At 51.2% G+C, this 25,588-nt stretch overlaps 1 protein-coding gene across 2 annotated transcripts in view; it reads left to right on the top strand.

Annotated features, from left to right (window-relative positions):
- The window catches only part of SAE1 (SUMO1 activating enzyme subunit 1), a 108,117-nt gene extending 87,646 nt beyond the window's left edge, over positions 1–20,471 (top strand). For both annotated transcript variants that reach the window (XM_063937643.1, XM_063937642.1), the window contains exons 8-9: positions 19,627–19,696; positions 19,780–20,471. In XM_063937643.1, the coding sequence (XP_063793713.1) occupies positions 19,627–19,696; positions 19,780–19,872 (163 nt within the window). In that variant the 3' untranslated portion in view covers positions 19,873–20,471. The remainder of the gene's footprint in view (positions 1–19,626; positions 19,697–19,779) is intronic.
- Positions 20,472–25,588: the final 5,117 nt, after the last annotated feature.

Below are 25,588 nucleotides of genomic sequence, written 5' to 3'. Positions count from 1 at the left end.
ACCACTGATGGAGGCTGGCAGTGGGCCCCTCAGTCCATGCACATACAGCTGCCTGGATGTACACCAGGGGAAGGGCAATGTAGTGGCAGTAGCATACAGTCACTGATATACCACTGATGGAGGCTGGCAGTGGGCCCCTCAGTCCATGCACATACAGCTGCCTGGATGTACACCAGGGGAAGGGCAATGTAGTGGCAGTAGCATACAGTCACAGATATACCACTGATGGAGGCTGGCAGTGGGCCCCTCAGTCCATGCACAAACAGCTGCCTGAATGTACACCAGGGGAAGGGCAGTGTAGTGGCAGTAGCATACAGTCACAGATATACCACTGATGGAGGCTGGCAGTGAACCCCTCAGTCCATGCACATACAGCTGCCTGGATGTACACCAGGGGAAGGGCAGTGTAGTGGCAGTAGCATACAGTCACAGATATACCACTGATGGAGGCTGGCAGTGGGCCCCTCAGTCCATGCACATACAGCTGCCTGGATGTACACCAGGGGAAGGGCAATGTAGTGGCAGTAGCATACAGTCACTGATATACCACTGATGGAGGCTGGCAGTGGGCCCCTCAGTCCATGCACATACAGCTGCCTGGATGTACACCAGGGGAAGGGCAATGTAGTGGCAGTAGCATACAGTCACAGATATACCACTGATGGAGGCTGGCAGTGGGCCCCTCAGTCCATGCACATACAGCTGCCTGGATGTACACCAGGGGAAGGGCAGTGTAGTGGCAGTAGCATACAGTCACAGATATACCACTGATGGAGGCTGGCAGTGGGCCCCTCAGTCCATGCACATACAGCTGCCTGGATGTACACAAGGGGAAGGGCAGTGTAGTGGCAGTAGCATACAGTCACAGATATACCACTGATGGAGGCTGGCAGTGGGCCCCTCAGTCCTTGCACATACAGCTGCCTGGATGTACACCAGGGAAGAGCAGTGTAGTGGCAGTAGCATACAGTCACAGATATACCACTGATGGAGGCTGGCAGTGGGCCCCTCAGTCCTTGCACATACAGCTGCCTGGATGTACACCAGGGAAGAGCAGTGTAGTGGCAGTAGCATACAGTCACAGATATACCACTGATGGAGGCTGGCAGTGTGCCCCTCAGTCCATGCACATACAGCTGCCTGGATGTACACCAGGGAAGAGCAGTGTAGTGGCAGTAGCATACAGTCACAGATATACCACTGATGGAGGCTGGCAGTGGGCCCCTCAGTCCTTGCACATACAGCTGCCTGGATGTACACCAGGGAAGAGCAGTGTAGTGGCAGTAGCATACAGTCACAGATATACCACTGATGGAGGCTGGCAGTGTGCCCCTCAGTCCTTGCACATACAGCTGCCTGGATGTACACCAGAGAAGGGCAGTGTAGTGGCAGTAGCATACAGTCACAGATATACCACTGATGGAGGCTGGCAGTGGGCCCCTCAGTCCATGCACATACAGCTGCCTGGATGTACACCAGGGGAAGGGCAGTGTCGTGGCAGTAGCATACAGTCACAGATATACCACTGATGGAGGCTGGCAGTGGGCCCCTCAGTCCATGCACATACAGCTGCCTGGATGTACACCAGGGAAGGGCAGTGTAGTGGCAGTAGCATACAGTCACAGATATACCACTGATGGAGGCTGGCAGTGGGCCCCTCAGTCCTTGCACATACAGCTGCCTGGATGTACACCAGGGAAGAGCAGTGTAGTGGCAGTAGCATACAGTCACAGATATACCACTGATGGAGGCTGGCAGTGGGCCCCTCAGTCCTTGCACATACAGCTGCCTGGATGTACACCAGGGAAGAGCAGTGTAGTGGCAGTAGCATACAGTCACAGATATACCACTGATGGAGGCTGGCAGTGTGCCCCTCAGTCCTTGCACATACAGCTGCCTGGATGTACACCAGAGAAGGGCAGTGTAGTGGCAGTAGCATACAGTCACAGATATACCACTGATGGAGGCTGGCAGTGGGCCCCTCAGTCCATGCACATACAGCTGCCTGGATGTACACCAGGGAAGGGCAGTGTAGTGGCAGTAGCATACAGTCACAGATATACCACTGATGGAGGCTGGCAGTGGGCCCCTCAGTCCTTGCACATACAGCTGCCTGGATGTACACCAGGGAAGAGCAGTGTAGTGGCAGTAGCATACAGTCACAGATATGCCACTGATGGAGGCTGGCAGTGTGCCCCTCAGTCCTTGCACATACAGCTGCCTGGATGTACACCAGAGAAGGGCAGTGTAGTGGCAGTAGCATACAGTCACAGATATACCACTGATGGAGGCTGGCATTGGGCCCCTCAGTCCATGCACATACAGCTGCCTGGATGTACACCAGGGGAAGGGCAGTGTCGTGGCAGTAGCATACAGTCACAGATATACCACTGATGGAGGCTGGCAGTGGGCCCCTCAGTCCATGCACATACAGCTGCCTGGATGTACACCAGGGAAGGGCAGTGTAGTGGCAGTAGAATACAGTCACAGATATACCACTGATGGAGGCTGGCAGTGGGCCCCTCAGTCCTTGCACATACAGCTGCCTGGATGTACACCAGGGAAGAGCAGTGTAGTGGCAGTAGCATACAGTCACAGATATACCACTGATGGAGGCTGGCAGTGGGCCCCTCAGTCCATGCACATACAGCTGCCTGGATGTACACCAGGGGAAGGGCAGTGTCGTGGCAGTAGCATACAGTCACAGATATACCACTGATGGAGGCTGGCAGTGGGCCCCTCAGTCCATGCACATACAGCTGCCTGGATGTACACCAGGGAAGGGCAGTGTAGTGGCAGTAGCATACAGTCACAGATATACCACTGATGGAGGCTGGCAGTGGGCCCCTCAGTCCTTGCACATACAGCTGCCTGGATGTACACCAGGGAAGAGCAGTGTAGTGGCAGTAGCATACAGTCACAGATATACCACTGATGGAGGCTGGCAGTGGGCCCCTCAGTCCTTGCACATACAGCTGCCTGGATGTACACCAGGGAAGAGCAGTGTAGTGGCAGTAGCATACAGTCACAGATATACCACTGATGGAGGCTGGCAGTGTGCCCCTCAGTCCTTGCACATACAGCTGCCTGGATGTACACCAGAGAAGGGCAGTGTAGTGGCAGTAGCATACAGTCACAGATATACCACTGATGGAGGCTGGCAGTGGGCCCCTCAGTCCATGCACATACAGCTGCCTGGATGTACACCAGGGGAAGGGCAGTGTAGTGGCAGTAGCATACAGTCACAGATATACCACTGATGGAGGCTAGCAGTGGGCCCCTCAGTCCTTGCACATACAGCTGCCTGGATGTACACCAGGGAAGAGCAGTGTAGTGGCAGTAGCATACAGTCACAGATATGCCACTGATGGAGGCTGGCAGTGTGCCCCTCAGTCCTTGCACATACAGCTGCCTGGATGTACACCAGAGAAGGGCAGTGTAGTGGCAGTAGCATACAGTCACAGATATACCAGTGATGGAGGCTGGCAATTGGCCCCTCAGTCCATGCACATACAGCTGCCTGGATGTACACCAGGGGAAGGGCAGTGTCGTGGCAGTAGCATACAGTCACAGATATACCACTGATGGAGGCTGGCAGTGGGCCCCTCAGTCCATGCACATACAGCTGCCTGGATGTACACCAGGGAAGGGCAGTGTAGTGGCAGTAGCATACAGTCACAGATATACCACTGATGGAGGCTGGCAGTGGGCCCCTCAGTCCTTGCACATACAGCTGCCTGGATGTACACCAGAGAAGGGCAGTGTAGTGGCAGTAGCATACAGTCACAGATATACCACTGATGGAGGCTGGCAGTGGGCCCCTCAGTCCATGCACATACAGCTGCCTGGATGTACACCAGGGAAGAGCAGTGTAGTGGCAGTAACATACAGTCACAGATATACCACTGATGGAGGCTGGCAGTGGGCCCCTCAGTCCTTGCACACACAGCTGCCTGGATGTACACCAAGGAAGAGCAGTGTAGTGGCAGTAGCATACAGTCACAGATATACCACTGATGGAGGCTGGCAGTGGGCCCCTCAGTCCATGCACATACAGCTGCCTGGATGTACACAAGGGGAAGGGCAGTGTAGTAGCAGAAGCATACAGTCACAGATATACCACTGATGGAGGCTGGCAGTGGGCCCCTCAGTCCATGCACATACAGCTGCCTGGATGTACACCAGGGAAGGGCAGTGTAGTGGCATTAGCATACAGTCACAGATATACCACTGATGGAGGCTGGCAGTGGGCACCTCAGTCCATGCACATACAGCTGCCTGGATGTACACCAGGGAAGGGCAGTAGCATACAGTCACAGATATACCACTGATGGAGGCTGGCAGTGGGCCCCTCAGTCCATGCACATACAGCTGCCTGGATGTACACAAGGGGAAGGGCAGTGTAGTGGCAGTAGCATACAGTCACAGATATACCACTGATGGAGGCTGGCAGTGGGCCCCTCAGTCCATGCACATACAGCTGCCTGGATGTACACCAGGGGAAGGGCAATGTAGTGGCAGTAGCATACAGTCACAGATATACCACTGATGGAGGCTGGCAGTGGGCCCCTCAGTCCATGCACATACAGCTGCCTGGATGTACACCAGGGGAAGGGCAATGTAGTGGCAGTAGCATACAGTCACAGATATACCACTGATGGAGGCTGGCAGTGGGCCCCTCAGTCCATGCACATACAGCTGCCTGGATGTACACCAGGGGAAGGGCAGTGTAGTGGCAGTAGCATACAGTCACAGATATACCACTGATGGAGGCTGGCAGTGGGCCCCTCAGTCCTTGCACATACAGCTGCCTGGATGTACACCAGGGAAGAGCAGTGTAGTGGCAGTAGCATACAGTCACAGATATACCACTGATGGAGGCTGGCATTGGGCCCCTCAGTCCTTGCACATACAGCTGCCTGGATGTACACCAGGGAAGGGCAGTGTAGTGGCATTAGCATACAGTCACAGATATACCACTGATGGAGGCTTGCATTGGGCCCCTCAGTCCTTGCACATACAGCTGCCTGGATGTACACCAGGGAAGGGCAGTGTAGTGGCATTAGCATACCACACCTCTGGCAATCTCGAACTCCATTACATCCCGATGTCTGTGTGACACTTGCACATTATTGCGTTGCCCAGTTGCCAACCAATGTGTAATACAGACATGCTGGTTGGATCATGATTGTTTTACAGACTTTGCAGTGAATGCAGAGTTCCAGCTATTGGGATGCAGAACCTCCTAGTCCCCAGGCCCCTGGCCTGCTACTGATGGTCCTGCTGTGTTCATGTTGGTGAACACCCGTCATTACCATCTGCCATCTTACGACGGGGGCACTCAGCAATTGTTCAGATATGTGAATTATAGCTAATGTGAGCAAAAGTTATACAGGTTGAGTATCCCATATCCAAATATTCCGAAATACAGAATTTTTTGAGTGAGTGTGAGATAGTGAAACCTTTGTTTTCTGATGGCTCAATGTACTCAAACCTTGTTTAATACACAAAATAATTAAAAATATTGTATTAAATGACCTTCAGGCTGTGTGTATAAGGTGTATATGAAACATAAATGAATTGTGTGAATGTACACACACTTTGTTTAATGCACAAAGTTGTTAGAAATATTGGCTAAAATGACCTTCAGGCTGTGTGTATAAGGTGTATATGAAACATAAATGCATTCTGTGCTTAGACTTGGGTCCCATCACCATGATATCTCATTATGGTTTGCAATTATTCCAAAACTAGGTGCTTCATCGCGCCCTACGGGCGCTCTTCACACCGTCGGAAGGGGCTACGCCCCCTTAACCCCTGCACGCCTTTCTGGGGTTCAATATATGGAGTATTACCTGCATTCCTAGTTTTGTTAGTGTTTGAATATTGCACAATGATAGGGCGTCCGATGGTGGAGGGGGCGTAGTCCCTTGCAACAGGAAGGGGTTTGGGGAGTGGGGACCCCGGATGGGGGAGGGGGTATGAAGGCACTGTGAGTGGGGTAGGAGCAGGGGTGTTGCAAGTGGGGGATGGCAGCTGCAGGGCTGTTGCGGATGGAGGAGGGGTTCCGAAGGCGCTGCAGATGGGTAAGGGGTGGGTGCGGGTGTGCAGTGGATGGGGGAGGTGTCCAGGGGGCACGGTGGGTGGTGGAGGGGTGGATGCGGGGGTAACATGGGTGGGGGAGTGGCGGGTGCGGCGCTGTTGCGAATGGTGTAGGCGATGCGGATTGGGAAGGGCCTGCTGCGTGGGTGGGGTAGGGGATCCAAAGGTGCAGCGGGCGGGGGAGAGCCAGATGCGGGGTGTGGCGGATGGGGGAGGGGCTGCTACAGATGGGGGAGGGGTTTGGAAGACACTGCGGGTGGGGTAGGGGGTCCGAAGGCGCAGTGGGTAGGGGTGCCACGGGTGGTGGAGGGGCGGGGGATGGGGAGGGGTCCAGGGGCGCTGCGAAAAAATGGGCGTGGCCACACACCAGAAGGGGTGTGGCCACTGAAAATGGCCCACAGTGCCAGTTACATTGCCCCACGGTGCCAGATACATTGCCCCACGGTGCCAGATACATTGCCCCACGGTGCCAGATACATTGCCCCACGGTGCCAGTTACATTGCCCCACTCAGTGCCGGATACATTGCCCCACTCAGTGCCGGATACATTGCCCCACTCAGTGCCGGATACAATGCCCCACTCAGTGCCGGATACAATGCCCCACTCAGTGCCGGATACAATGCCCCACTCAGTGCCGGATACAATGCCCCACTCAGTGCCGGATACAATGCCCCACTCAGTGCCGGACACATGCCCCACGGTGCCGGATACATGCCCCACGGTGCCGGATACATGCCCCACAGTGCCGGATACATGCCCCACAGTGCCAGATACATGCCCCACAGTGCCAGATACATGCCCCACAGTGCCAGATACATGCCCCACAGTGCCAGTTACAGTGCCCCACAGTGCTGGATAAAATGCCCCACAGTGCCAGTTACATACCCCACAGTGCCAGTTACAGTGCCCCACAGTGCCAGTTACAGTGCCCCACAGTGCCAGTTACAGTGCCCCACAGTGCTGGATACAATGCCCCACAGTGCCTGTTACATGCCCCACAGTGCCAGGCCCCCCGTGCCGCCGCCGGACCCCCGTCACTAACCTCTTGTGAGGGGAGGAGAGCGCAGCGCCTCTCCTTCCCCTTGCTGCTCCAGGTCTCTGGACGCCGGCGGCTGTCTGGCGCCGGTTCGCTAGCCAATCAGAGCTCGCGGACCGGCAGCCAATCAGGAGCCGGTCCGCAAGCCCTGATTGGCTAGCGCCGGAGACCGGACACGGCCAGCAGCGCTGCTAGTGCTCCCAGCGGCGGTGAGGGGAGGGAGAGACGCTGCGCTCTCTCCTCCCCTCACATTTAGGGTTAACGGGGCGAGTGGGGCATGATGCCCTGGACGCCGGCGGCGCCCCCCTCTCCTGGGCCTGCCAGGGCGCCCAGGGCACGTGCCCCACTCGCCCTACCCTAGTTACGCCTCTGGTGAGGTATATGTGAGGTATGTGTGAGGTAAGGATGTGCGGGTCGTGGTGGCCACTAACCTCCAGGCTGCTGCTGTGAGATGGTGACTGCAGAGGGAGGGAGCTCAGACCCAGCAGCAATGGGTCGTGGTCAGCATTCCCTCCTGGCCCCGTTCCGCCGCACACTGTCCGCCCCGTCTGACGGGCGTCATTCCTCCATCCTGCATGGCAGCGTCAGCTGCTGTGATCGCGGAGCATAGGTAAGCGTCCGGAGCCCTGTGGGCGGGCAGGCATGGTGTTTCCCTGGAGAGGTGCGGCGCGCGTCCTTAGGCTGCAGACGGAGGGAGCTCCGGCCCAGCAGCAATGTTGATTAGTGCGTGTCCCGTCCTGGCGCTGTCCCGCTGCACATGCTCCGCACCGCTTGCCGCTGAGCATGGCAGCCCTTGTCTGTATGCTGCAGATGCTGATCTAGCGGTGCCTGAGCTAGCGCCCTCTCCCTGGGGTGTGGGTGTCAGGCGGCAGGTATGGTGTGTAGGTGGGAGAGGAGCTGCGGGCGGCGACTCGCTGCCTGCAAGTACCCTCCATATCAGCGCTGTTCCCCTCCCTGCAGATAGTGTCAGTGGCCGTGGTGTACTTTTGCTACTGGTGGCCAGGGCCGGTGCTAGGGTGTTCGGCGCCCCCCTGCAAACTATGAATTTTGCGCCCTCCCATATTCCTTTGTTGTGCATCGGGAAAAGTGGTGTGGTCTCACAACTAAGGGGCATGGCCACACAGTAGTACCCCCATTTAAAATTACGCCACAATGTAGCACAATCTTATTCATCTTATACGTAATGCCCCACCCGTAGTAGTAGCGTCCTTATACGTAATGCCCCACCCATAGTAGTAGCGTCCATATACGTAATGCCCCCCCCAATAGTAGTAGTGTCCTTATACATAATGCCCCCCCAGTAGTAGTAGCAGTTATATGTAATGCTCCCCAACAGTATTAGTAGCATCCTTATACATAATGCCCCCCCAGTAGTAGTAGCATCCTTATACATAATGCCCCCCCAGTAGTAGTAGCATCCTTATACATAATGCCCCCCCAGTAGTAGTAGCGTCCTAATACATAATGCCCCCCCAATAGTAGTAGTGTCCTTATACATAATGCCCCCCCAGTAGTAGTAGCAGTTATATGTAATGCCCCACAACAGTAATAGTAGCATCCTTATACGTAATGCCCCACCCGTAGTAGTAGCGTCCTTATACGTAATGCCCCCCAGTAGTAGTAGCAGTTATATGTAATGCCCCCCAACAGTAATAGTAGCGTCCTTATACGTAATGCCACCCCTGTAGTAGTAGCATCCTTATACATAATGTGCCCCCAGTAGTAGTACCGTCCTTATACATAATGCCCCCCCAGTAGTAGTAGCATCCTTACATGTAATGCCCTCCCAGTAGTAGTAGCACCGTCCTTATACATAATGCCCCCCAGAAGTAATAGAGTCCTTATACATAATGCCCCCCCCCAGTAGTAGCGTCCTTATGTGTAATGCCCCCCAGTATTAGTAGCCTCCTTATACGTAATGTCCCCCTATAGTAGTAGCGTCCTTATACGTAATGCCCCCCCTAGAGTAGTAGCGTCCTTATACGTAATGCCCCCCCATAGTAGTAGCGTCCTTATACGTAATGCCCCCCCATAGTAGTAGCGTCCTTATACGTAATGCCCCCCACAGTAGTAGCGTCCTTATACGTAATGCCCCCCTATAGTAGTAGCGTCCTTATACGTAATGCACCCCTATAGTAGTAGCGTCCTTATACGTAATGCCCGCCCTATAGTAGTAGCGTCCTTATACGTAATGCCCCCCCTATAGTAGTAGCGTCCTTATACGTAATGCCCCCCCTATAGTAGTAGCGTCCTTATACGTAATGCCCCCCCTATAGTAGTAGCGTCCTTATATGTAATGCCCCCCCTATAGTAGTAGCGTCCTTATACGTAATGCCCCCCCTATAGTAGTAGCGTCCTTGTACGTAATGCCCCCCTATAGTAGTAGCGTCCTTATACGTAATGCCCCCCCTATAGTAGTAGCGTCCTTATACGTAATGCCCCCCCTATAGTAGTAGCGTCCTTATACGTAATGCCCCCCCTATAGTAGTAGCGTCCTTATACGTAATGCCCCCCCTATAGTAGTAGCGTCCTTATACGTAATGCCCCCCCTATAGTAGTAGCGTCCTTGCATGTAATGGCCCCCCCAGCAGTGGCGTCCATAAAGTGCGCACACACAGACATACCTCACACACACACAATTCACACATATATACAAACACACACACCCCACCATATATATACACACACACACACACACACACACACACCACTACACACACACACACACACTATATATATATATATATATATATATATACACACACACACACACACACACACACACACACACACACACACACACACACACACACACACATTTCTCTCTCACCCTCCACTTACCAAGTCTGGCTGGCCGTCACTGCAATGCTGATTCCACCACTGTTCAGCGTCTGGTCCCGTGTAGTTCCGCCCCTCTATTCCGTGTAGCTCCGCCCCTCGTGACGCCATAGCTCCGCCCCCTTTTCGGCCCCCGCTCTGCACAGCACACAGCCCGCTGTCACAGGTGATTTGGGGAGGGAGGGAGGGGGGGGGGACAGGCACAGCAGCCGGCCGCTAGTGGCCATCCTCACCTCCTATACTGTAAGGTAGGGTCTTGCACCTGACTGCTGCTGGCGCTGGGTATGGGGTAGCTCCCTGCAGCAGATGCAGTTGACTCCGCCCAGCTCTGTGACTCCGCCCAGCGTTACGAGCACAGAGTCACAAATTAAGGCAAATATATAGGAGATACGTAATAATCCGATATCCCAAATACCTCTGGTCCCAAGCATTTTGGATAAGGGATACTCAACCTGTAATCCTATACAATAAAAGGCCAACGCTGCTCCTCTCATCTATGGTGTGCCGGCAGCCACTAGATGGCGCCCGACGGAGCAATTCAAGTGTTGCTCCGTTCAGGCACACTCACACATTTACCTACACACCTTAGCACGACAGAGCCCTGGCTCCAAGTAGCTCTGTCATTTTCACGGGCTGGTAACTAGTGTATGTGTATGTATGTATGTATGTATGTATGTATGTATGTATGTATATATGTGTTTTATTTTCCATTTGTGTTTGTCTAATGTATATATTTCGAGATGACTGTATATAGTTATTCTCAGAATCAGATTTATTGGCCAGGTGTACTCGCGTACACTAGGAATTCTTTGTGGTACAATGCATCGCAAAGCATGGTTACCTTGTTTCTAAACCCACGATTTCTGAGGATGGTGCCGATTTGCAGACAGTAATATTATATGGTAATAATGTCTCACATAAGAGATCCTCTGCTCATACCAGCTGTGTGCATCGGGCGTAAAGTGTCACTCGCAGCTAAAATACCAGTAATTGTGTCCAGCTGTACATATGTAATCTCCCCACAAACAAGGGCCCCGGGAACAGCAAGACAAATGGTAATAACACATTGCATTAATTATTGGCCAAAGGCTGCCGCAGGTTATGGGATAAGATAGTGGTTCCCAAATTCCATCCTCAAGGCACCCTAACAATCCAGGTTTTAAGGATATCCATTCTTAAGCACAGGTGACTTAACTAGTACCTCAGTCAATTTGCTTATACCTTCTGTGTACAAGTAGGGATAGCCGTAAAACCTGTACTGACCGAGTTTGGGAAACCCTGGTTAGAGGTTTAACCATTTATTTTTTATTTATTAGCAGTTTCTTATATAGCGCAGCATATTTCTCTTACGTCCTAGAGGATGCTGGGGACTCCAAAAGGACCATGGGGTATAGACGGGATCCGCAGGAGCTTGGGCACACTGAAAAGACTTTAACTGGGTGTGAACTGGCTCCTCCCTCTATGCCCCTCCTCCAGACCTCAGTTAGACTTTGTGCCCAGGACTGACTGGACACTCACTAGGGGAACTGTCCTGAGTTTCTCTAGAAAAGACTTTTGTTAGGTTTTTTATTTTCAGGGAGACCTGCTGGCTACAGGCTCCCTGCATCGTGGGAGTGAGGGGAGAGAAGCAGGACCTACTTCTTCTTAGTTTAAGGGATCTGCTTCTCGGCTACTGGACACCATTAGCTCCAGAGGGTTCGATCACTTGGTGCGCCTAGCTGCTTGTTCCCGGAGCCACGCCGTCACCCCCCTCACAGAAGCCAGAAGAAAGAAGTCGTAGGTCTTTCAGTCAGTGTATGTGTTCCCTCCGCTTCCTCTCATTCCAAAGGTGCTGGGAATCATTCGACGAGCAAGAGTGCAATCGATTCTTGTTGTTCCAGATTGGCCAAGAAGGGCCTGGTATCCAGATCTTCAGGAATTACTTGTGGAAGATCCTTGGCCACTTCCTCTAAGGGAGGACCTATTATTGCAGGGACCATGCGTGTTTCCAGACTTACCGCGGCTGCGTTTGACAGCATGGAAGTTGAGCTCCAAATCTTAGCTCGCAAAGGTATTCCCGGGGAGGTCATTCCCACTCTCTTTAAGGCGAGGAAGGAAGTTACGGCGAAACATTATCACCGTATTTGGAGAAAGTATGTTTCGTGGTGTGAGACTAAAGCTGCTCCTGCGGAAGAATTTCACTTGGGTCGGTTTCTCCATTTTTTTCAGGCAGGCGTAGATGCCGGCCTGAAATTGGGTTCCATCAAGGTGCAGATTTCGGCTTTATCTATCTTCTTTCAGAAGGAATTGGCGGTTCTCCCTGAGGTTCAAACTTTTGTGAAGGGAGTGATGCATATCCATCCTCCGTTTGTGCCCCCGGTGGCACCATGGGACATTGACGTGGTCTTACAGTTTCTTATGTCTTCCTGGTTTTAACCTTTACGTAAGGTTGGGTTAAAATGTCTCACTTGGAAGGTGGTCATGTTGTTAGTTCTGGCGTCTGCCAGGCGGGTGTCTGAGTTGGCAGCCTTGTCACACAAGAGTCCGTACTTGATCTTCCATTCGGATAGGGCGAAATTGAGGACTCGTCAACAATTTCTGCCAAAGGTGGTTTCTTCATTTCACATTAACCAACCTATTGTGGTTCCTGTGGCTACAGATGCTGTGGCAGTTCCAAAGTCTCTTGATGTTGTGAGAGCTTTGAAGATCTACGTCGCCAGAACGGCGGTGGCCAGGAAAACAGAGGCGCTGTTTGTCCTGTATGCTTCCAACAAGATTGGTCATCCTGCTTCGAAGCAGACTATTGCACGCTGGATTTGTAGTACGATTCAGCAAGCTCATTCTTCTGCTGGGCTACCGGTGCCGAAGTCAGTGAAGACCCATTCTACCAGGAAGGTGGGCTCATCTTGGGTGGCTGCCCGAGGGGTCTCGGTACTTCAGCTTTGCCGAGCAGCTACGTGGTCGGGTTCAAACACCTTTGCTAAGTTTTACAAGTTTGATACCCTGGCTGAGGAGGACCTCATGTTGGCTCAGTCGGTGCTGCAGAGTCGTCCGCACTCTCCCGCCCGTGTTGCAGCTTTGGTATAGACCCCATGGTCCTTTTGGAGTTCTCAGCATCCTCTAGGACGTAAGAGAAAATAGGATTTTAGTACCTACCGGTAAATCCTTCTCTCTAACGTCCTAGAGGATGCTGGGGACTCCGTAAGGACCATGGGGAATAGACGGGCTCCGCAGGAGATAGGGCACTTTAAGAAAGCTTTGGATTCTGGGTGTGCACTGGCTCCTCCCTCTATGTCCCTCCTCCAGACCTCAGTTTTACACTGTGCCCAGAGGATGAAGGGCGCACTGCAGGGAGCTCTCTTGAGTTCTTTGCTACAGAAAGCATTTTTGTTTGGATTTTTACTTTTTCACAGGGAGCACTGCTGGCAACAGGCTCCCTGCATCGAGGGACTGAGGAGAGAGGGGCAGACCTACTTAACTGATAGGATCTGCTTCCTTGGCTACTGGACACCATTAGCTTCAGAGGGGGTGAACACAGGTTCGTCCTGTGCATCCACCCCCGGAGCCACGCCGCCGTTCTCCTCACAGAGCCAGAAGAACAGAAGCAAGAAGACGTCTCAGGCGGCAGAAGCCTTCAGCTTCACAGAGGTAACGCACAGCACTGCAGCTGTGCGTCATTTCTCCACATCACCTCACACACTCCGGTCACTGTATGGGTGCAGGGCGCAGGGGGGGGCGCCCTGGGCAGCAATAATAACACCTCTTAGATGGCAAATAGGTATATACATGTACAGCTGGGCACTGTACATGTATATAATTGAGCCCCCGCCATTTTACACGATTTTGAGCGGGACAGAAGCCCGCCGCCAAGGGGGCGGGGCTTCTCCCTCAGCACTCACCAGCGCCATTTCTCTCTCCACAGAACGCTGAGAGGAAGCTCCCCGGACTCTCCCCTGCTTACACACGGTGAAGGGAGTTTAAAAAGAGAGGGGGGGGGGGGGGGCACATAATTGGCGGATAAAGTATAATACAGCGCTGCTGGGGAAAAGCATTCTGTGTTGGTCTCCAGGTTGTTGCGCTGGGGTGTGTATTGGCATACTCTCTCTCTGTCTCTCCAAAGGGCCTTTCAGGGGATACTGTCTTCAGAAAAAGTTTCCCTGGGTGTGTGCAGTGTGTTGGTACGTGTGTGTCGACATGTTTGATGAGGAAGGCTCGCTTAATGTGGAGGGGGAGTGCTTGAATGCCAGGTCGCCGTTGGCAACGCCGACACCGGACTGGTTGGATATGCTGCATGTCTTGAATGCAAATGTAAATCTCCTGCATAAAAGATTAGACAAAGCTGAAGCTAGGGATCAGTCAGGTTGCCAGTCCGTGCCTGTCCCTGTGGTGCCAGGACCTTCAGGGTCTCAAAAGCGCCCCATATCCCAGGTCGCTGACACAGATACTAACACAGATACTGACTCTAGTGTCGACTGTGAGGATGCAAAATTACAGCCGAAGGTGGCAAAAGGTATTAGGTACATGATTATTGCCATAAAAGAGGTTTTGCATATCACGGAGGAACCCCCTGTCCCTGACACGAGGGTTCACATGTATAAAGAGGAAAAGGCCTGAGGTCACGTTTCCGTCCTCATTTGAGCTAAGCAAATTATGCGAGAAGGCTTGGGAATCTCCGGATAGGAGACTCCATGTTCCCAAAAGGATTCTCATGGCGTATCCTTTTCCACAGAAGGATGGGATACGATGGGAATCTGCGCCTAAAGTAGACAAGGCGCTGACAAAGCAGGAAATTACCATGAAGCACATTTACACACATTCAGGAACTATAGTTAGGCCGGCCATGGCGTCGGCCTGGGTTTGTAGTGCTGTCGTGGCATGGGCAGACTCCTTATCTACGGAGATGGACACCTTAGATAGGGATACCATTCTAATGACCATGGAGCATATCAGAGATGCTGCCTTGTATATGAGGGATACTCAGAGAGACATTTGTTTACTAAGCTCTAGAATAAACGCTATGTCTATTTCTGCTAGGCGGCTGTTGTGGACACGACAGTGGACGGGAGACGCCGACTCAAAGCGGCATATGGAGTCATTGCCTTACAAGGGGGAGGAGTTGTTTGGAGAAGGCAAAAAATTCGATTTACCGGCCGTAGCAGTAGAGACTAGGTCCGAGAGGGACCTAGTCTCTACTGCTACGGCCGGTAAATCAAATTTTTTGCCTTATGTTCCCCCGCAGCATTCTAAGAAGGTACCACATTATCAAATGCAGTCCTTTCGTTCCAATAAAAACAAGAAGGTACGAGGATCGTCCTTCGTTGCCAGAGGTAAAGGCAAGGGAAAAAAGCTGCACTCAGCTAGTTCCCAGGAGCAGAAGTCCTCCCCTACTTCCGCAAAGTCCACAGCATGACGCTGGGGCTCTCCGGGGTCAGATCAAGTGGGGGCACGTCTTCGTCTTTTCAGCCACGTTTGGGTTCAATCACAGGTGGATCCCTGGGCAATAGAGATTGTTTCCCAGGGATACAGACTGGAATTCGAAGACATGCCCCCTCGCAGGTTTTTCAAATCGGCTCTGCCGGCTTCCCCGTCAGAGAGGGAGCTAGTGTTAGCGGCAATTCACAAATTGTACATTCAACAGGTGATAATCAAGGTTCCTCATCTCCAGCAAGGAGAGGGTTATTATTCATCCCTGTTTGTGGTACCGAAACCGGACGGTTCGGTCAGACCCATTCTAAATCTAAAATCCCTGAACCTGTACTTGAAGAGGTTCAAGTTCAAAATGGAATCGCTCAGAATGGTCATCGCCAGCCTGGAGGGAGGGGATTGGATGGTGTCCCTGGACATAAAGGATGCGTACCTTCATGTTCCGATTTTCCCCCCTCACCAGGCGTTTCTGAGATTTGCAGTACAGGATTGTCACTACCAATTTCAGACGTTACCGTTTGGTCTTTCCACGGCCCCGAGAATTTTCACCAAGGTAATGGCGGAAATGATGGTGCTCCTGCGCAAGCAGGGAGTCACAATTATCCCATACTTGGACGATCTCCTTATAAAGGCGAGATCTCGGGAGAAGTTGCTGGACAGCGTGTCTCTGTCCGTGAAGACGTTGCAGATGCACGGCTGGATTCTTAATTTACCGAAATCCCAGCTAGTACCTGCAACGCGTCGGACCTTTTTGGGCCTGATTCTAGACACAGACCAAAAAATAGTTTTTCTTCCGGTGGAGAAGGCTCAGGAGCTCATAGCCCTGGTCAGGAACCTTTTAAAGCCAAAAAAGGTTTCGGTGCATCATTGCACAAAGGTTCTGGGGAAGATGGTGGCTTCGTACGAGGCCGTCCCCTTCGGCAGGTTCCATGCGAGGACTTTCCAATGGGACCTATTGGACAAATGGTCCGGTTCCCATCTACATATGCAGAAACGGATCACCCTGTCTCCCAGGGCCAGGGTATCTCTCCTGTGGTGGCTGCACATTGCTCACCTCCTAGAGGGTCGCAGGTTCGGCATTCAGGATTGGATCCTGGTGACCACGGACGCGAGCCTCCGAGGTTGGGGGGCTGTCGCACTGGGAAGAAATTTCCAAGATCTTTGGTCAAGCCTAGAGACTTGTCTCCACATCAATGTCCTGGAGTTAAGGGCCATTTACAACGCCCTACGCCAGGCGGAGGAGTGGCTTCAGAACAAACCGGTTCTGATTCAGTCGGACAATATCACGGCAGTGGCTCATGTAAACCGCCAAGGCGGCACAAGGAGCAGAGTGGCCATGGCAGAGGCGACCAGGATTCTACGCTGGGCGTAAGGCCATCAGCAGTGTTCATCCCAGGGGTGGACAACTGGGAGGCGGACTTCCTCAGCAGGCACGACCTGCATCCGGGAGAGTGGGGGCTTCATCAAGAAGTCTTCACACAGATCGTGGATCGGTGCGGACTGCCTCAAATAGACATGATGGTGTCCCGTCTCAACAAAAAGCTAAAGAGGTATTGCGCCAGGTCAAGAGACCCTCAGGCGGTAGCGGTAGACGCTCTGGTGACACCATCAGTGTTCAGAACGGTCTATGTGTTTCCTGCTCTGCCTCTCATACCCCAGGTGTTGAGATTAATAAGACTAAGAAGGGTCAGAACAATTCTCAGTGTTCCAGATTGACCAAGGAGGACTTGGTATCCGGATCTGCAAGAGTTGCTCACAGAAGATCCGTGGCCTCTTCCTCTAAGGCAGGACCTGCTGCAGCAGGGGCCCTGTCTGTTCCAAGACTTTTACCGCGGCTGCGTTTGACGGCATGGCGGTTGAACGCCGGATCCTAGCTGAAAAAGGGATTCCGGAGGAGGTCATTCCTACCCTGATCAAGGCTAGGAAGGATGTGACATCGAAACATTATCACCGTATATGGCGGAAATATGTTTCTTGGTGTGAGGCCAGAGCTGCTCCTACGGAGGAGTTCCATTTGGGCCGTCTGCTTCAATTCCTTCAAACGGGAGTGTATTTGGGCCTAAAATTAGGGTCCATAAAGGTCCAAATTTCGGCCTTATCCATTTTCTTTCAAAGAGAATTGGCTTCTCTTCCTGAAGTACAGACTTTTGTGAAGGGAGTGCTGCATATTCAGCCTCCCTTTGTACCTCCGGTGGCTTCTTGGGATCTTAACGTGGTATTAAGTTTCCTCAAGTCACCTTGGTTTGAACCACTCAAAACAGTGGAGTTGAAATACCTCACTTGGAAAGTGGTCATGTTGTTGGCCTTAGCTTCTGCAAGGCGTGTTTCGGAATTAGCGGCTTTATCATATAAAAGCCCATACCTGATTTTTCACGTGGATAGGGCAGAGTTGAGGACTCGTCCTCAATTTCTGTCCAAGGTGGTCTCATCTTTTCATATGAACCAACCTATTGTCGTGCCCGTGGCTACACGGGACTTGGAGGACTCGGAGTCCCTGGATGTGGTCAGAGCTTTGAAGATTTACGTGACCAGAACAGCTAGGATCAGGAAGACTGAAGCTCTGTTTGTTCTGTATGCGGCCAACAAGGTTGGCGCTCCTGCTTCAAAGCAGACAATTGCTCGCTGGATCTGTAACACGATTCAGCAGGCGCATTCTACGGCAGGATTGCCATTGCCTAAATCGGTTAAGGCCCATTCCACTAGGAAGGTGGGCTCTTCTTGGGCGGCTGCCCGACGGGTCTCGGCACTACAACTGTGCCGAGCTGCTACTTGGTCGGGGTCAAACACCTTTGCAAAGTTCTATAAGTTTGATACCCTGGCTGAGGAGGACCTCCTGTTTGCTCAATCGGTGCTGCAGAGTCATCCGCACTCTCCCGCCCGTTTGGGAGCTTTGGTATAATCCCCATGGTCCTTACAAAGTCCCCAGCATCCTCTAGGACGTTAGAGAAAATAGGATTTTACTTACCGGTAAATCTATTTCTCGTAGTCCGTAGAGGATGCTGGGCGCCCGTCCCAAGTGCGGACTTCTTCTGCAAGACTTGTATATAGTTATTGCTTACATAAGGGTTATGTTATAGTTGGTCGGTCTTGAACCGAGGCTATGTTACTTGTTCATACTGTTAACTGGGTAGTTTATCACAAGTTATACGGTGTGGCTGGTATGAATCTCGCCCTTAATTTACATTAATCCTTTCCTCGTACTGTTCATATCCTCTGGGCACAGTTTCTCTAACTGAGGTCTGGAGGAGGGACATAGAGGGAGGAGCCAGTGCACACCCAGAATCCAAAGCTTTCTTAAAGTGCCCTATCTCCTGCAGAGCCCGTCTATTCCCCATGGTCCTTACGGAGTCCCCAGCATCCTCTACGGACTACGAGAAATAGATTTACCGGTAAGTAAAATCCTATTTTCTCCTAGTCCGTAGAGGATGCTGGGCGCCCATCCCAGTGCGGACGGTTGCTTGCAGTGTGTTCTTATTAGTTGCATTGGTTTACACACAGGTTGTGTATTTGTGGTTTTAGCTGGTTGCTGCAGTTAAATTCATACTGTTATCTGTTTTACTGTTACTCCGGTTGTACGGTATGTTTGTGGTGTGGGCTGGTATGTTGTAGCCCTTAGTTTAAACAAAATTCCTTTCCTCGAAATGTCCGTCTCTCCTGGGCACAGTTCCTATAACTGAGGTCTGGAGGAGGGGCATAGAGGGAGGAGCCAGTTCACACCCAGTTAGTCTCTTCAGTGTGCCCAAGCTCCTGCGGATCCCGTCTATACCCCATGGTCCTTTTGGAGTCCCCAGCATCCTGTACGGACTAGGAGAAAAGGATTTACCGGTAGGTACTAAAATCCTATTTTTGTTGCACTTTACAATAAGAACAACAGTAATAGAACAAAACTGGGCAAAGACAGACAGACATAGAGGTAGGAGGGCCCTGCTCGCAAGCTTACAATCTATAGGGAAATAGGCATTGATACACAAGGATAGATACAACCTGTTGCATAATGGTCCACCAGATTGCTAGGTTCTTAGTGGGTTGTATGATATGATCACCCAGCAATGTTGGCCAAGGGTCAGGAGGGTGTGAGAGTAAAGAAAGACCAGATATGTGATGTTATTTGTACTGTACAGAGAGGATGCATTTAGCGCCATAAGTCTTGTAAATCCTACTCCCATGGTAGTTATTACTGCTACGTGACTTAATCATTTAATTATACCATAATACATGCATAACCTTCTGTAATCTTTTTCTCCAGCTATTGCTTTTCTGAAATGGCGCCTGTCTGTGCCGTAGTGGGAGGAGTTTTGGGACAGGAGATAGTGAAGGTAAGATCACACATGCACAGAATAAATACATAACATATGACCGTGTGTTTTTAGTGACCTAGTATTTATCTCTCCACCTCCAGGCCCTGTCTCAAAGAGATACACCACACAATAACTTCTTTTTCTTTGACGGGATTAAGAGTAGCGGCATTGTTGACTGCTTGGGCGCCAAATAACAGGGGAAGATGCACAGTGGATGACGTGGTTATGTAATGGGAAGATTTGTGACTTTTGGACCAACACAGCAGTACTTTGTAAAATCCAGTGGCTCTATTCAGCCTCTAGGTGCCTGCCTGGGAGAGTGAAGGGCTGCTCTGTTAAATTCCCACTTTGGTATCTTGCTGTATTGTAGTCATTCCGAGAGCTCAGTCTGGGAATGAAGAAGGAAGTGTCTTCTATCAGGTCTCTATGGAATGAGTGGGGTTTGGTGTGATGCCGCCGCCTCCTCCTCTTCCTAACAATACATCACCACTTCTGCACATCCCTGGCCAAACTCTGATTTCATAGCTGTCCTCTGGTGCCGTCATCATTAAACCTGTCCACACGGGGGAATCTGTAGGTAGGAAACAGGTGTAATAACCACAGGCGGAGTTAATTATCATCCCACCAAGCTGAAAAATACTGTTATGGATTCTTCCAGGATTTCATCAAGCTGCCGTCACGGGTGCAAGTTTCTATTGCTCTGCCCTGTTTTTGTTGTTGGCTTGTTAAATATGTTTTTTTGCTTTTTGAGAATAATTTTTATGTTTTTCAATAAAAAAACCTGTTTAAGTCCTGTGGTTGGCTCTTATTAGGTTATCAATCTGTATGTTGAAAATCACAATGTAGAGGTCTTGTATGTAAGCGCACATAATGTAATAATTGAGAGTCGTTATAAGATAAATTCTTGGTATAGAACAGTGCAATGTGTCAATGGAGATAGTAGGTGTGAGTGCAGTGCTTGCCGCTTACTGTAGTTACCTTTGTTGCTCTCCTCTGCTTATATTCCTTTTATTATTGGTTTGTGTCCTAATGACAATGTGCACGGGGAATAGTGTAACACTGAGTTTGGCGTATCGCCTTCCTATGACGGCATAATGGGCCTCATTCAGATATGGTTGTAGATGCGTTTGGTGTTGCTATTTTTTGCTGTCCGCAATTACGACTATATGCTAATATGGGCAGAAGCTGACCTGCGCATAGGGGTGCCCACTGCTATCTAATCCTTTCCATCCGATGGCTTACAACTGCAGAAATACCTATACCATTGCCGAATACAGGGTCATGACTCAGAGTCTGAATGCTTCTGTAGACGCGCAGGCTGAGCTGTTTTCCAGGAACGCAGAACGCTGTCCTTTCGAATCTGATCACAACTGCTAATTTATGCATGCCCAGAAAACAGCATCTGAATGGCCATGACCCTCCTGTGTTTGCCCAAGAACTCCCCGTTATCACCCCCAAACGCTGTCTTGTTGTCACTCACTCTGCGGCTAAGCCTTTGTTGCGCCAGCCATAGCAATTTAAACGCTGCATGTGCGCAGTGCGGCTCAGATGTATGCACAGTATGAAAACATTGACCGACTTATGTAGTTCGGTTGCTTTGCAGCCACATCTGAATGAGGCCCTATAAGCATATAGAAACATTTCTGCAGTTGGTCTGATTGATGCAGTTTCTGGTTCTGGATGGTGCGCACTATCTGGATGTAAATATTACTAAAGCTAGTATCCCTGGCAACGGAACTCCGAGTTTTATCCTTTTTGGTAACGGCTGTTTTTGTTGAGTTGTGAAAGAACTGACAAGAACGGAACCTGTTATAGAGCAGATATTCTGTGTTCATAACATTGAACTGAAATGGAGAGACTGAAAAGAGGAGATGGAGAAAGGCAACATGATGTGATGCTTATGTACTTACCTGTAGCTTTTTAGGAAGGAAAATGGTATGCAGTGTGTTTCTTTGCAAAAACCGAACACCCCATACCGAACAGTACATACTATTGCATCTGATCAGGCATGCACCGCTAAACGTACATGTAAAATTAATCCCATCCAGTTTTTAGATTAAATGAAGGTGGTTAGTCCAAATGGAGTCTGTATTTATTTTCAGTCTCCATTAATGGCATCTAACACTGGCCAGCCTAGAATATTTTGGGGTTTTGCATGTATAGATGGGGTGCAGAAATGAAAACGAAGGGAAAGCAAAATGCCATATGTAATCAAGAGAGTTATTAAAGAACATCGGTTGCAGCACAAGTGTAACACACAGAATATTATGTCAGGAGAAGGTGACGGCACCGATACAGAACTGGGTGATATAAGGTTTTCCATCAAGCCATGGTCAGCGTTCTCATTTCTCACATTACGTACAACACTGTCCTATGCAAGAAATGGGGCAGGTTTAGAATATTTTTCATGTTTGGTATTGCCGTCCATAGAACCATAGATGCGGCTGAGTGTAATGTATAATGGCTCTTCTGCCTGCTGCTGATCCCCATCTGTGCATTTACACTCTGACAATGCAGGAACGTTTCTGCAGGTGGAGCATTATGGTACTGAAGTATATGGCAGATAGAGTGCGGGAAACTCACCGTGGGAATTTACTGTCCTGCTCCTGGTCATTGGGTTTCTGATGCCCATGGGATATTGCTGCACTTCTTACTGTTCCTGTGCCCAGCTCTTACAGGACACCCCACACCCACGGGCAGCATTCTTAATAAGCTAGATGTATGAACTTGTGTTTCACATACAGTTCTATCTGAGGCCACAATCCTCCTGCACCAGTCTCGCATCACTACTCTGTGTTTATCAACATGTAGCTGCTTGGATGTCTACAAGCTGGCGTAACCTATACCATGCTGGCAATATCGTCAACAACATGGAACAAATGGCCAATCGCAGCTTCTTTTCTGCAGCGGGGTACACTGTATTCCACAGGGAATAACATCGGGGTGTAGAGTAGGATCTTGATCCGTGGCACCAACAGGCTAAAAGCTTTAACTGTTCCCAAGATGCTCGGCGCCGCCGCCTCTATAACCCCGCCTCCGTGCACAGGAGCTTAGTTTGTAAGTTGGTGCCTGCAGTGCAGGCAGCTAACAGGCAGGGCTGCTCCAGCAGCCCTAAGAAGAGCTATATTAAAGATAGAAGACTTCAAGGGCTGCAGCAGAGGCACTCTAGTGCTAGATATCATTCTGATATCTCCTGCTGCAGCTCCATCACCTCCCCCAGCGGCGCTGTATACTCCCGCGTACCTGGTTGCTGGGTACTCACAGTGGAGGCTCCGGTTCTTCACCCAGGGCGCACACACTAACCGAAGTTCTCCGGGATCGCGTGGCCGCACTCAGGGATCAGGTAAGAGGGTCCCCCAGGCGGGATCTGCTGGAAATTGCGATCTGACGTGTCCATTAGGAGACGGGCCGCGCACGCTGGCGTGGACACTGTTTGTACAGGGACCCCACTAGACCACTAGGGCAAGGGCACAGGTCAGATTAGGCTATAATCCATTTTATTATGGCCTGCAGCACCCGGTGGTGAAGTCCAGCAATGGCATAAGGCTCTGGCCTGTAGCTCCTCCCCCAGCCCCTGGGCGCTATTTAGAGTAAATGTTCCCATCCTGGAGCTGCATCTCTGTCTCCCTCACTCCCTGTCAGCGTTTGGGCGCCATTACACACAGCTGCGCTGATTCTGGGACTGCTGGGTGATGCCTCCCCCGTAAAGCCGCCTGCATCATCAGCGCTGTGCATTTACAGGACACTTAAGTATTCTACATGTCGTTTAGACAGTGAGGGTAATTCTGAGTTGATCGCAATAGGAACTTTGTTAGCAGCTGGGCAAAACCATGTGCAATGCAGGGGAGGCAGATATAACGTGCAGAGAGAGTTAGATTTGGGTGTGGTGTGTTCAATCTGCAATCTAAATTGCAGTGTAAAAATAAAGCAGCCAGTATTTACCCTGCACAGAAACAAAATAACCCACCCAAATCTAACTCACTCTGCACATGTTATTTCTCTGACGTCCTAAGTGGATGCTGGGGACTCCGTCAGGACCATGGGGAATAGCGGCTCCGCAGGAGACAGGGCACAAAATTAAAAGTTTGACCACTAGGTGGTGTGTACTGGCTCCTCCCCCTATGACCCTCCTCCAAGCCTCAGTTAGGTTTTTGTGCCCGTCCGAGCAGGGTGCAATCTAGGTGGCTCTCCTAAAAAGCTGCTTAGAAAAAGTTTGTTAGGTTTTTTATTTTCAGTGAGTCCTGCTGGCAACAGGCTCACTGCAACGAGGGACTTAGGGGAGAAGAAGTGAACTCACCTGCGTGCAGGATGGATTGGCTTCTTAGGCTACTGGACACTAGCTCCAGAGGGACGATCACAGGTACAGCCTGGATGGGTCACCGGAGCCGCGCCGCCGACCCCCTTGCAGATGCCGAAGAGAGAAGAGGTCCAGAAACCGGCGGCTGAAGACTTCTCAGTCTTCATGAGGTAGCGCACAGCACTGCAGCTGTGCGCCATTGCTCTCGGCACACTTCACACCAACGGTCACTGAGGGTGCAGGGCGCTGGGGGGGGCGCCCTGGGCAGCAATGAAAGTACCTATTCTGGCTAAAAATACATCACATATAGCCTCTGGGGCTATATGGATGTATTTAACCCCTGCCAGGTTGTCAGAAAAACGGGAGAAGAAGCCCGCCGAAAAGGGGGGGGGCCTATTCTCCTCAGCACACAGCGCCATTTTCCTACACAGCTCCGCTGCTAGGAAGGCTCCCAGGCTCTCCCCAGCACTGCACTACAGAAACAGGGTAAAAACAGAGAGGGGGGGCACTTATTTGGCGATATTAATAATATTTCTCTAACGTCCTAGTGGATGCTGGGAACTCCGTAAGGACCATGGGGAATAGCGGGCTCCGAAGGAGGCTGGGCACTCTAGAAAGATCTTAGACTACCTGGTGTGCACTGGCTCCTCCCACTATGACCCTCCTCCAAGCCTCTGTTAGATTTCGTGCCCGGCCGTGGTTGGATGCACACTAGGGGCTCTCCTGAGCTCTTAGAAAGTTATAGTCTTAGAATTTGTTATTTTCAGTGAGATTTGCTGGCAACAGGCTCACTGCAGCGAGGGACTAAGGGGAGAAGAAGCGAACTCGCCTGCTTGCAGCCGGATTGGGCTTCTTAGGCTACTGGACACCATTAGCTCCAGAGGGATCGACCGCAGGCCCAGCCTTGATGTTCGGTCCCGGAGCCGCGCCGCCGTCCCCCTTACAGAGCCAGAAGCAAGAAGATGGTCCGGAAAATCGGCGGCATGAAGACTGTCTTCACCAAGGTAGCGCACAGCACTGCAGCTGTGCGCCATTGCTCCTCTCACACACTTCACACTCCGGTCACTGAGGGTGCAGGGCGCTGGGGGGGGGCGCCCTGAGGCAGCAATAAAAACACCTTGGCTGGCTAAAATACCTCAATATATGGCCCCAGGGGCTATATATGAGGTAAATACCCCTGCCAGAATTCCATAAAAAACGGGAGAATAGGCCGCGAAAAAGGGGCGGAGCCTATCTCCTCAGCACACTGGCGCCATTTTTCCCTCACAGCTCGGCTGGAGGGAAGCTCCCTGGCTCTTCCCTGCAATTCTACAGTACAGTAAGAGGGAAAAGAGAGGGGGGGCATTAAAATTGGCACTGTATACAGTATATTATATAAAAGCTATTAGGGACATAACTCAGTTAGTCCCTGTATATATATATAGCGCTCTGGTGTGTGCTGGCATACTCTTACTCTGTCCCCCCAAAGGGCTTTTGTGGGTCCTGTCCTCGTTTAGAGCATTCCCTGTGTGTCTGCGGTGTGTCGGTACGGCTGTGTCGACATGTTGAATGAGGAGGCTTATATGGTGACAGAACAGAGGCCGATATATGTGATGTCGCCCCCTGTGGGGCCG

Source organism: Pseudophryne corroboree, chromosome 8, assembly GCF_028390025.1.
Source record: "Pseudophryne corroboree isolate aPseCor3 chromosome 8, aPseCor3.hap2, whole genome shotgun sequence".
Taxonomy (NCBI): domain Eukaryota; kingdom Metazoa; phylum Chordata; class Amphibia; order Anura; family Myobatrachidae; genus Pseudophryne; species Pseudophryne corroboree.
The sequence above is the reverse complement of the archived record's forward strand: the minus strand, read 5'-3'. Positions and strand labels throughout refer to the sequence as shown.